Consider the following 13,542-nt stretch of genomic DNA (forward strand, 5'->3'; position numbering starts at 1 on the left):
GTGATGATTGAGTTCGCATAGCTTTCGAGAATAACACGTCTAATGCCGATAAGCATTGCAAATTGAAGTCATTGTAAAATAGCAAGAGTCTCGACCAAAAAGGTAAAGGTAATGTGATAATTCTTCATTCCTAATAACAACTCCAGTGCATGATTTTTCCTCCTACAATTTGTAAATTGCATGCACATTTGCTTTGATGTAAGGTCGGGATGTTGGTGTCCAACGAACGACAGAATAAGTATGGGAGTGATAAAGGGCTGTTGAAACTGTTGCTATCTCTTTACAATGGCTCCGAATAAAGGCAATAGGGACTCTTCAGACTGATTTCAAATCGTTGTTTGATTTAAGGGAAGACTGGGGTCGTAAAATGTCTCCTTTGGTAAAGACCAAATTGAAGGAAGATATGCAAAGTTGTGAGCCTTTAGGGTTGAAGATGACAAATTCATAAGGGAGTTGAACAAAAAAAAGCTTTGGACAAACAAGGAAAATCAGAATAATAGATAAATCAGTGGAGCAAGTTGAAGGAGGAGGAGATGGAGAGGAGAGACAAACCTAAGGGACAGGAAGAAACTGATGTCGGAGAAAGTTCTAATGGTTGAATGAAATCGGACTTAAAAGGGGTCGGGAGAGACAAAGCTCATGTGTTGTCTTTGTACCTTGCAGACAATTTTGCCCGTGCAAATCTTGTGCGCCATTATTTCTTCATACTTGAACGTTTAGAACGGCGACAGTGATCGACGGTCGCATGATGATCGGGATTTGGTGTGGTTCTGGTTGTGGACAGAAAATGGAGAGAAATGGGAAGAGGATAAGGAAGAAAAAGAAATAAGGAAAAGGGATAAAATGAATAAAATAAAAGAAAAAATATATTTTTATTAGATTAAAACTACGGCATTTTGATACAAAATTATTTAACGGCAGAGTGATAAAAAAGTTAAATATATAAAGTTTAGCAATTAAATTAAAAAAAGTAAAAGTATAATAAATAAAATAGGAAATAGAGTAAAGTTCAATGAAAAATTTTCTAATTTACCCTAGATTTATACACAACATGAAGAAAACTTTCATTCAATTCTCTCGTTTTATGGCACGAATCAAACGACATCAGTGGTAAAGAAATTTTTATTATTTTTTGAGGTTCTGAGTTAGAGCACCAAGAATATCAGAGATATGAATGTCTAATATCAAATGAATAAGAGCTATCGATATACAAATAAATTTATACAATTGATTTTTATGGAATATTAATATTTTCTAAAAAATAATCTTCTCTCAATTATATTCATAAAAAGTGGTTTAAATACATGCTCGTAATGAAAATTTTAAAATATTAATTAGGGTGAACTCAAATATTTTAATGATATAATTTTTATAAATAAAATAGACATAAATAAAATTTTTTAAACACCATCAATAAAATATATAACTAATCAAATAAAATTTAAATTTCAATATCCGTCTTCAAAAAGTTATAGATATGTCGCTGCTCGTATGATTAACAAGAAAATATTTCCATTGTATGCCCTTGATTTTTGTAATCAGAACTCATTTACGAAAAGATTTTATTTTTGTCTAATGTTTTTATTCAAACCCTTAAAATGTTTTATACAATATTAATGTAATTAATTTAAACTTTGATTTTATAAAATTTTAAATTTGATTCAAAATATTTTAAAGATTCAAAAGTGTTATACTTATACCATCGAAACTACTAATAAACTTTTTTTTTCAAAATCATTTTTTCAAAACTAAACCATTTAAGATAATTAAAAGTCACATCAATAAAACGTATAAATCAAATATTTAGTAAAGATGGAACTCCACAAATAAACAATTACACAAAAATATAAAGAATAATCAAATTACTTTACATACTCAAATCATTGAGTAAGAGTCTTACAAATAATACATGTCCAACTAAAATAAATAAGTACAATACTAAAAAATAACGACTATTGGAACTCTCTCGAAGATTTATTAAATCTTTATTTAAAAGTTTATGATAAAATAAATATTAAAATTACAAAAACATCGATTCAACTTAAAGGTATTGATTGATCTAACGTGACAACATCTAATTAATTAAAAATTTATCTTTCCTTATAATCATTAAAAATTTAAAAATTAAAATTATTCTTTTAAAGATTTTTTTAAAATTGAATTAAAGAAAAATAAATTCCAACCAATCATTTGCTTCTGCGTCAGTTTAATTAAGGACCGCTAATGGGATCAACATTTTTGTAACCTGGACAGCTTAATAATCACAAATTTTTAAACAAAGACTGATTTAATTTAAGCTTTTTCAAGAAATGACTTATTTGATAATTGAATTATCTTCAGAGGGCCAATCTGGTATTTTATCCATTGAAAACTATAAATTATTTCATTTAATATAATAATGTTTTAAAATATATTTATAAAAAAGAGGGATGTTTTTATTTTTTATTTAACTGAAAAGGTGAGAAAACACTGACCCTCGATTCACGAGGGCTAAAACCAACACCGATTAGGATTTGTCAAATTTCTAACTTTACATGAAACTAAAGATTTGATGGCAACTTCTTTTTACAATCTTATGTAAAATAAAGTACTCAATTTTAGTGTCTGATGTTAATTTTTTTGGTTAAAGCATAACATTCAATGAACTACGCGTTGATTTCCGCACTCTCTTAAGATAATAACACGACCATTTCAATAGACGGTTCATCAAACAAATCTTCACCAATAGGGCATTCACGAATCATACCTATGAGCATATCAACCGTCAAATTCACCTCCTTTATTATAAGCATAAGTCGAACCTCTCGTCAAAAGATCTCTAGCACTCATTGTAAGATTCTTATCGCAAAGTTGAAACTTGCATTTTTGGCTATAGTGCAAGCATGCAACATTTTCATAGTCCATGGACGATTTCTTGAGATGATTTCCTGACCATCTAATCAGGGCCCATTTTTAAACCTTAATAATATTATATTTTAGAAATATTAATGGAAATTACTGTGTCAATGAAAGGCTATGCCCAATTTCCCTTTCAAATTGGATTTGACATTTGAGTAGCTATGGATTCTCCAAAGCTAAGTCAAAGGTTTATTTATTCTTCTTTTTTCTTCATAAAATGGAATGACAACTGGCCATTCTCCAATGGTAGCTAAAAAGATCATTTTTGTAATTGCGGGATAAAATTAGATTAGGGTTAATGATATGGGAGGACTTGATATGGTAGTTGGAAAGGGGATTTGCTACCAAATCATATGTGCAAATCCCTTCTTTCCCTCTTGACTTCACCAATCATGATTTTTTTTTTATTGTTTTCAAATCAACTTAATCACGCTGCCAAATCCCACCCTGATTTTTTATTTGTTTAACTTTTCACAGTCTAGTTTTGGCTCCAGATTAGATTATTTTTATATTAACATTATTAATTAAGACTAAAATATTTTTAAATATTTAAATATAAATTCAGATCATTCGAGTTTAACTCTCGTCTTTTGAACAGATGTATTAATTATTTTGTTTTGTTTTTCCTTTCTAAAAAATGTAATGATCAATCTATTCCAATTATTGTGAATGTCATATGAGTCCAAAATTATGATTGGTGTTCAATTATTCGCTTCCATAAACTCTGTCTAATCATATTCTTCGCTTAATGTCAGTGCATGATTTTCATAACTATATCAGTACCAGGCTTTGATTTATTCTGACTTTTTAATACCAATTTTAAAGTAATTTCATGTACTATTACGTCTTCCACACAAAAAAGGTTTTTTTTTAGTAGTAACTAATATAACATATATATATATATTATTTAAAAAAAAAAGACTGTTGATTGGATTGCATCATGGCTACTATCTAGATGTTTAAATTCCAATAATCGATGAAGCATTAGTTTAGCAGTAATGTTGAAATATTTACAACTTCAAGATTTCAAGTTAGAATCTCATTATATTTAAATATTATGTATGGTTAACGTTTATTCTTAGGGTAACTTTTTTTTTTGAAGATGAGTCTAACGTAATATGTTAATATTTTTTAATAGAAACAGATGAGAATCATCATAATAAAAATAAATTAAAAACTCAGTGATCAAAATTAAAATCCTAAAAATTTGATAACTATTTTTATAGTTTACTCTAAATTTTATTATATATTAATCATATCGAGATTATTTACTTTTTGATGCAATTTTAAATGTATATGTTTATTTTTATTAATTTAGGGTAAGTACAAGGCAATATTTGTTCAAAGATAACTCTCAATATTAACATTAAACGCTCATACTTCTGGTATTCCCATTGCTCGAGCCCGGAGCCTCAAAGAATAACAACAATTCATTTACCACCGAAATAAATTGATTCGTGCTAAATATATTTATTTAAATTGTATTAATTGCAATTATAAATAATCTTATACTTATAATTCTACACGTACCACTTTTTAAACAATGTTTGACTTCTAATAAAAATGATTAATCGGAGTTAATTTAATCAAAGATGCAATTATACAAATTGAGATGTGAAATTTCACAATATTTCTATTTAAAGTGCAATGAATATTTGTTGATTTTGAGATTTCAGTTTCATTACAATATCATCCATGCACTTACAGACAAAAGGATGTCTTTGCCAACGAAAAGAAAGGATTTGATATGTAGTACAAACAACATCTCTACAAGATAGATCAATCAAAATCTATGCAAACGCATTAGATCAAACTGTCTTAAAAATTCGTTTTGAATGGTTAGTTTGTGTCTAATCTCATAATAAACATGAAATTAAAACCCCCCATAAACATTCTTGCTTATTTGTGTTTGTAAGACACGACACCCTTTGTCCAAAAAAAAAAAAAAAAGGCACTTTTAAATAAACAGTGTAAGGGTTGAATTATATATGTTTATAATTTATGGGAAGGGACATATGGCCCCAACATGTCGTGGGTGTATTAGGAATGGATTAGGGAAAGAGGGTTCGAGTGGGTACCCAAATGTTGAGTGATGGAAAAACATAAACATCCCCACCTGATCTGACCCTTAACCGAAGTTGGGGAAACCCTAAAAATAGACAAGCCTTTGTTTTCCATGTGAATCAATTTAAGAGTAACATTCCAAAATAACAACTCCTTTGTGCCCCTTCCTCCCTCAAATTATATCTTTTCCGGAACTTAGGATTTGGCATTTGTTATGCTCTCTCACTCCCTAATCCCCCCATTTTCTATTATATACCCTTCTCTTTTTTATTTTTAATAGTATGAGTGATTAAAAGGTAGTATATGATAAGAATTTTCTTAATCTATTAACAATGAACACACACCCTGTAGACGCATCTGTTTGAACCTAGAACCTACGGGAAGAACAATATTCCCTTTTACAATTAATGCCACTTAATGACTTTTATTTTACATATAAACCTAGATTCAATATAATTATCTATATAAATATTGATTTTAGGTTAGATTTTATATATCACAAAGACGATTATTATTTACTATCATAGTAATTAATGTACGTAAGAGTTATTTATTTAATATATATATATATCAAACACTTATATGTAGTTTTTTTTCCTACCATAAATGCATAATTTGTAGCAGCATGCTATGAAACATTAAATTAAGGAACATGCACGTCCCAATAGAATGTCTTCATTAATGTATTGATTATGGTTTTATTGAATAATGTAAAAAGAAAGATATTAATTTTGTACTGTGATTTTACATAATGTATTAGAAAGTTGGTGTGAATCCTTTGAGTTATAAAGTAAGATTAATTAGACTCCTTAATTTTGAATATCTTGATTATGATGTTATAAGATTATATTAGGAAGATATTGCTGTTGAAATTGATCCTTCCTTTTTAAAGGTTTGATGCGTTTATTTGTTTATTTTCTCTAAATTCAATCTTCAACTTTCCAAAATCTTTTATATTATGTTTATAGGACATTTCCAATATATCTTTCGAACCATGACAATGCTTCTTATAACCATCAGGAAAATCCAACACCAAGTTGAAGTTTTTGACTTCAACGGCATGTGATCGCTTTAATACTTTGAACCTGCTTGTACGTTATCAATTACTCTTGTATGTTGTTTAGTACGAGCCTTTTTCTTTTTATAAATTGGATACGCCACATCAATATATTATTTTATTTAAATCATTTCATGTAATCATATTTATATAAAAGTGTAAATTATATTTTATCGTTCAACTATGACATGTGATATGTAAAAACAGTATTAAGATATGGTATTAAGTGCCAGTGGCAAATAGTTTAGGAGTTTTGTTAGTGTTTAAATAATAAAAATATATCATGTTTAGGGGAAATGTTTTTTTCCTAAAAAATAAAAACATATTTGTTGAAATAAAAAGAAAATATGTTCCAAATTCGGAGAAAAGAAAAGGTAAAACGTTGTTTAATTCCGAATTACGTTGGACTAATAATTATATTAGACTTTTGATGATAATGTGTAAAATGAGCTACGATGGAACATGGTTTTTTGACAATGTCTTTACTTGGTTCATGTATAACATGTGGAATTTCAAAATCCCATAATTTTCTTGGATTCATTGAATCGAAAAATGACTTAGGTATAAAATCAACAAAAATAAAAATGAAACCTTAATAATTCAAACTAGGAATGATTTTGGGAACAGATATTTGGTTCATATCACGCTGTAAATAATTTAGCAAATTAAATGTTTTTTTTATGACCGTCATCATTTAATCTATTAATCGATTAATTTGAATTGATTATTGTAGAAGTAAAGACGACATTCCCAACACAGTTTGTTCTATTCGTAAACGTTAAAATTCGAACCTTTATCTTTATTTAAAGAATCTAATGTCTCATTCCACTAAACCAATTGATTGTCGATAACAAATTAAATATTAATGTATAAATAATCAATTAGCCATCAAAACTCAAGATTATTTCAATTCTCTATAAGATCGAAACTCTAACGATAGACTCCTATAACCATTAACTTGTAAACAATAAATCCACTTGGAGTACATCATCTATGTTTCCCTTCAATCATGCCTTAGTATTAGACAAAACCCATCAAGGTAGCTAAGAGTTTGTGATAAATAAATTAATTAAAAAGCATTTTAAATATAACCTAATCTTTGTATGGTTTCCAAGAAGACTACGTAGCCTTTGATTGGAAAACAAGTTAGGTGTAGGAAGGAGAAAATAATCAGTACTCAACCAGTTATGATCTAATTCAATTTATTAAAATTATAACATTTAGTTAGAAAAATACAATTTAGAGTTGTTTTTCTCAAATGATCTTTTTGATATGTTTTATTTTTTAAAAGTTAATCTTTTAATATTAAATTAAAAATATTTGCATGTAGAATTATTTATGCTACACAAACTAAATTTTATAAAAAAAACATTGTACTTGATATATTATTAACATATTAAATAATATTTAGAAAATAAACTTATATAAATAAATATCTTGTATTTAGTTCTTATCATAGCATATAATAAAACTTCTAAGTGAGCTTGAAAGTGATCAAAAGTAATTGTTCAAGTCATTCCAAAACATATTGTTTTAGAATTTGAATTTCATCCTTATATTATGATCAAGCTTTCTAGGAAGTACTAATTAAGGATGATAGCGAGTCAAGTTAGGTTTTTAGCTCATCCAAACCCGACCTAAAAACTAAAAATCTACTTGAACCAACTTGAGTTCAAGAGGACCTCATCCAATCCAAAATCTGACATGATTTTTAGGTTAAAATTTGCACATGGTAATAATATAACTATATTTTTTTTATTAAGTAAAGTAATGACATAATTAAAAAAATAAAATAGAAAGAGATATTATTGTGATTATCCTTAAATATATAAAGGTTAAATATAATATTATGTTAGATTTTTCAACCTCAATTCAAAAACACTCCAAAAAATCGATCGATCTAACTAGAACTTAAATTTTTAAAATAAAAATTGACCCATTAAGTCCGGATGAAATGATCATCCCTAATAACAATTATATTTTTCCAGATATTGGAGAATCCTACAATAAGGTAATCTCAAAATTTCGAGTTTGAATTGATTTAACTTATTACATCTTCATTATCATAAGCTTGCAATCCAAATTAGAGTCTTTAAAAAATAAAACTCAAACTTGAATAAACTTTCTATTATACTAATAAAATATTCTTAATCAATTTACATTATGAATTAGATATTTAAATAATATATTTAAAAATAATAATATTAGAAACTATCATAAACATAATATTAATAAAAATATATCAATTATAACAAAGGATCCAAATGAAAAAAAAAATCATTGTTATGCTATTTTTTTAATCTAAAATAGCAAAAATTGACCACTACTTAAAAATAGTAGAGATGTCGTTATTATTATTCTAAAAAAACACAAATATTAACTTTAAATTTTTTTTTAACTTTAACAATTGATTTTTTCTGCTAACCAAACGCAATATTAAGAACTCATGCAATTCCCAACACTCGGTCATAGGAAAAAAAAAAAGCTCTTCACGTTGACCCTTATTCCAGTTGCGGCCCGTACGCCGTTGATCTGGGTTTGCTTAATCTCGCCCTTTATTTTAGTGTTCTTTTTTAAAAAAGAAAAGCTTTATTTTCCACCCTCTCTCTCCTTTCGTTGTACTAATAAAAGGCCAGCAAAGGGAGGCAAGTAAACCAACATAAGCTAAAGCAGATAAGAAAAAAAAGGCTGCTCCACACTAAAGAGTAAAACTGTGCGAAAAGATAGAAGCCAAATTTATTTGTCTTTCTTTCTTCTTCTTCTTTGCTGACGAAAAATGGAGGGTGTTTTGCAGTGGTTGAAGTTGGTAGCCATAGCGTTGACGGTGCTAGTTTTGGTTTTAAAAGTGATAGTGTTGCTTTGGTGGAGACCAAAGAGGATCGAAGATCATTTCTCAAGGCAAGGGATACGAGGCCCCCCTTACCATTTCTTCATTGGAAACGTTAAGGAGCTTGTGGGCATGATGTTAAAGGCTTCTTCTCAACCCATGCCTCTCTCCCACAACATTCTCCCCAGAGTTCTCTCTTTCTACCATCATTGGAGGAAAATCTATGGTATTTTCATTATTCCATTCTTAAAGAAAACAAGAGGGATTCGATCATCATTATTAAAGTGGTTTGTCTATGATCGGTCCTCGAAAATTTTGTGACCGTTCAAAAGCTTCTTTTAAACTTTACAGCCTTTTTCAGAGCCATTGATGCTTGATGTTGAAGTTCAGGAATTTTTGGACGGTTCCACTTCCGTTTTTCTTCCCTTTTTTCCTTATTTTCTTGCACCCTTTCTCCTTAACCCCTTGATTTTCATAATCCCATCTTTCTCTCTCTTTATATTTCTATCATTTTTCAAAATACTTTTACTATCTTTATCATCTTTCTCTGTTTTTTCTATGTCATCTTCCTTTTTGGCCTTTGTTTCTGATGATGAAGTTGTATTATGTTTGCTAGTAGCCTACTACCACTGTTTCTGAGTTGTCTTCTTCTCGCTGCTCTCCCTCATTTTCTATTATTATATACACACACATATATGTGTGTGTACTATACGTATATCCATCATTTCCTTTTGAATTAATTAATGGGTTGTCATTTCTTTCCTGCTCATTTTTCCTCTTTCGCAAACTTGATACTTACTACTTGAGGTTCCGTGCCACTCCCTCCTCGGTGTAAAATCTTCCTTTTTATTTTTCTTCGTTTACAGCAAAACATGTGTTGTTTGTTTAAATATGATGATGTAAATGTGTTTAATGATTTTTCACTATGAATTACCAGGTGCAACGTTTCTGGTCTGGTTTGGTCCAACGGTTCGCCTCACGGTGGCTGACCCGGATCTCTTAAGGGAAATCTTCACTTCCAAGTCTGATTCCTATGAGAAGAATGAAGCCCACCCTCTTATGAAACAGCTCGAAGGTGAAGGCCTCCTTAGTCTCAAAGGCGAAAAATGGGCTCATCATAGAAAAATCATCACCCCCACTTTCCATATGGAGAATCTCAAAGTAATTTAATTAATCACTTCATTCATTTCTCATATCAACTTTTAATTAAAACATATAACTTTTTTTATTCTAGTTACTGGTGCCATTGGTGGCAGAAAGAGTAACCGATATGCTCGAGAAATGGTCGGCAATGCTGCCGACCAGCTCGGGTGAGATTGAAATCGAAGTTTGCGAATGGTTTCAAACACTGACCGAAGATGTCATTGGCCGTACCGCGTTTGGGACCAGTTATGAAGATGGAAAGGCCATTTTTCGTCTACAAGCTCAACAAATGGTTTTAGCAGCCGAGGCATTTCAAAAAGTTTTCATCCCTGGTTATAGGTAAATTTTCAAAATTCTATATCATCAATCATTACATCCATCATCCCTTGTCCTAGTTTTTCACGTACCAAAAGGTTTCCTTGTCGTGTAGTCATCTGTCTCAGTACTATACGAAATGCCTAAATTTGGGGGCTTGAAATTTCAGATTTTTGCCGACCAAGAGGAACATAAACTTTTGGAAATTGGACAGGGAGATTAAAAAGTCATTGATGAAGCTAATAGAACGACGGAAAGAGAAGTTGGGGGACATAGGGCAAGAGAAAGGACCAAAGGATTTGCTAGGATTAATGATGCAGGCCTCAAATTCGTGTCCAAATATCACAGTCCATGACATAATCGAAGAGTGCAAGAGCTTTTTCTTTGCCGGTAAACAGACCACATCCAATTTGTTGACGTGGACCACTGTTCTACTAGCAATGCATCCCCAGTGGCAGGTGCAAGCACGTGAGGAGGTGTTAAGGGTGTGTGGATCACGTGTTATATCTCCCAAAGATGATGTTATGAAGCTTAAGACGGTAAAAAAAGCCTAAGGCCGCCCCCCCTTCCTTTTGCATTAAAGACAGTCATATGTTTTGTCTCTTTGCTCCTTGTTTAAGCCATGGTTTTAACTCAGGAAAAAGGGTCTAAATCAGTAAAACATTCTGATTTTGGGTTCACATGTTGTGGTGTGCAGCTGACCATGATCTTAAATGAATCCCTGCGGCTGTACCCACCAACGATAGCCACGATCAGACGGGCCAAAGTTGATGCAGAGCTGGGGGGCTACATGATCCTCCGTGGGACTGAGCTTTTGATACCAATCTTGGCCGTTCATCATGATCAAGCCATATGGGGGAACGATGTTAACGAGTTCAACCCAGCTCGATTCTCCGAGGGCGTGGCACGTGCTTCGAAACATCCGGTCGGGTTCATCCCGTTTGGTTTAGGGGTCCGCACGTGCATCGGCCAAAACCTTGCCATATTACAAGCCAAGTTGGCTCTTTTGATCATACTCCAACGCTTCTCTTTTAGATTGGCCCCGACTTATCAACATGCACCAACGGTTCTGATGCTACTTTACCCACAATATGGAGCACCGATCATCTTTCAACCTCTGCCCGAGTCTACTATACCTCAGAATGAAGGGTCCTGATTTGATCCCATCTCGTATGTGTACCTATCTCGTGTGTGCGTGCGTATGCTTGTATCCCCCAAAAAAATTCCTCATCTCCATTGTTGCCTTTAAAGCATAGAAAATTAGAGATATTTTGCAACGAAAACAAAAAAAAATGTCACTAAAAACTCCCGCCAAATCCTTTTGGCTTTCGCTAAAACTGACCCTGCCTACCCTCCAAATTCCATGGCCATGGCTTTGGCTGCTCTCTTATCAGTTTCTTTAGGATTTTGGGGAAATGGCTATCAAAGTAGATATGTGTTCGTCGTTATCCAGATATGTATGTATATTATGCAACACAGTTTTGTAATATTATGGAATTCATGAAATTGATTTCTATATTAAAAAAAGTCTATGGCTCTACATGAAATTAACTGCTGCCCTGTCGCACTGCAGCATGGCAAACCCAAATTCCTTGCTCCTACTGAAAACAAATCATTTACATGGAATGGATTTGAGTTTATTACACATATCAGTTGATTTGAACCCTGACAATTAATATGTTGTAGCCCCAAACATTCTTTTTAAGAGAGATAATTCGTGGGAAATGGTAAAATTTGTGTTTCCCCAAGTATAGTATGGTGCAGAAACCAACTCCGAAGTTTCTCTGTCATTTTTCAAGGCTTGCAGCAAGACAAAAAACAAAAGAGGAAGAAATAGGGCACGGCCACCCAAATCGGCTATCTTTATGTTACTATAAATATTAAAAAAATGCAACAACAGTTACAGTGCCCAAAGACATCAAATGTTCCTTTAAGCAAAAAAAAAAAAAAGAAGATTTAATCCAGCAGACAAACGTACTTTTTATTCTATATTATAAACAAGATAATACATTCACTAATTTCACCCACACTACTTATGGGGCTTTGAGTTGTAACATAACGAGAAGTAAGATATTATTTAAATTTTCTATTTATTGGATTTGTTCATGCTCTACTTTCTGCAATTAATTAAGAATTCTTGTCATTTACACAAAGACGAAAGACAAAAGTAAAATGAAAAAGGATTTGCTGGTTCCCAAGAGGCATGTGGTTTGAGGAACACTTGGTTCTAATATTTGAGAGAGAAAAAGTTTTTGTTAAAGGAATCAAAGCATGCTATCAAGCATGTGATCCCATCTATCATTACATGCTAACCCTAATTTTCATTTCTTTAATCACTTCTTTTTCTCTGACCGCCTTTAACTCGTATATACCTACATTTAATCTAAGGACACACTCTAGTGCTTTAAAACGGTAAAAATACATCGTAATTAATTATTTATCCTTTCTTATCACGATATTAATGACTTGATTATTGAAATTGTTATCATTGTACGTATTATATAACATTCCTACTACTATAACTGTATTAGTTATCATATGTATTTTGTTCTCAGTTCCCATAATTTAATTCATCGGAACTATATATTTCCCTTGATTAACAGTTATCCTAAGCTTAATTGTATATATATTGAACAAATGGAAGGCTTCTCTTGTTCTTTTGTGCTTTGTCTTAAGCATGCCTCTCAACATTTACGTCGTGTTTGTATATTATATTTTTCATTTGTCTCCATAATACAAATTTTGTATGCATGTTTCGAAATTCTAATACTCTTATTTAGTTTATATATAAGCTGGATTAGCTGCAATATTACCTGTTAATTAATAACTACAAGAGATATAATTATATATATATATTTGGATACCTAGGAACCGAGCTAATATTGGATTCATTAGGTTGAATTAAATATGTAATGGAAAAAATAATTATTATCAATGATGACAAACTGCCTTAATTTAATCCCACATGTCTACAATTTATTAGTTACTCTTATACCCATGCCATTTTCTTGAGCTGGCTTTTGTCTTCCATTGATTGATGCAAAACTTTGTCCATGCATAAAACCAAACGAGCAATGCCATGATTTTCCATCCTTCCCCTTCTTGAAATGACTGGCCAAATTATATAATCCCCTTTCTCCAATCACCTTGCCACCTTATCTTATACATATATTAATATATCTTTACTGGTTTTTTATATTTTTTTTCATATTCATTGTATTTTACAGTCGATTTTTGT

At 31.1% G+C, this 13,542-nt stretch overlaps 1 protein-coding gene across 1 annotated transcript; it reads left to right on the forward strand.

Annotated features, from left to right (window-relative positions):
- Positions 1–8,795: 8,795 nt before the first annotated feature.
- LOC120218933 (cytochrome P450 734A1-like) lies at positions 8,796–11,760 on the forward strand. The gene is made up of 5 exons (XM_039215816.1): positions 8,796–9,072; positions 9,784–10,007; positions 10,081–10,328; positions 10,474–10,843; positions 11,002–11,760. The coding sequence occupies exons 1-5, from the start codon at positions 8,796–8,798 to the stop codon at positions 11,458–11,460; spliced, it is 1,578 nt and encodes a 525-aa protein (XP_039071747.1). The 3' UTR covers positions 11,461–11,760.
- Positions 11,761–13,542: the final 1,782 nt, after the last annotated feature.

Source organism: Hibiscus syriacus, unplaced genomic scaffold (assembly GCF_006381635.1).
Source record: "Hibiscus syriacus cultivar Baekdansim isolate YM2019G1 unplaced genomic scaffold, ASM638163v2 tig00110201_pilon, whole genome shotgun sequence".
Taxonomy (NCBI): Eukaryota; Viridiplantae; Streptophyta; class Magnoliopsida; order Malvales; family Malvaceae; genus Hibiscus; species Hibiscus syriacus.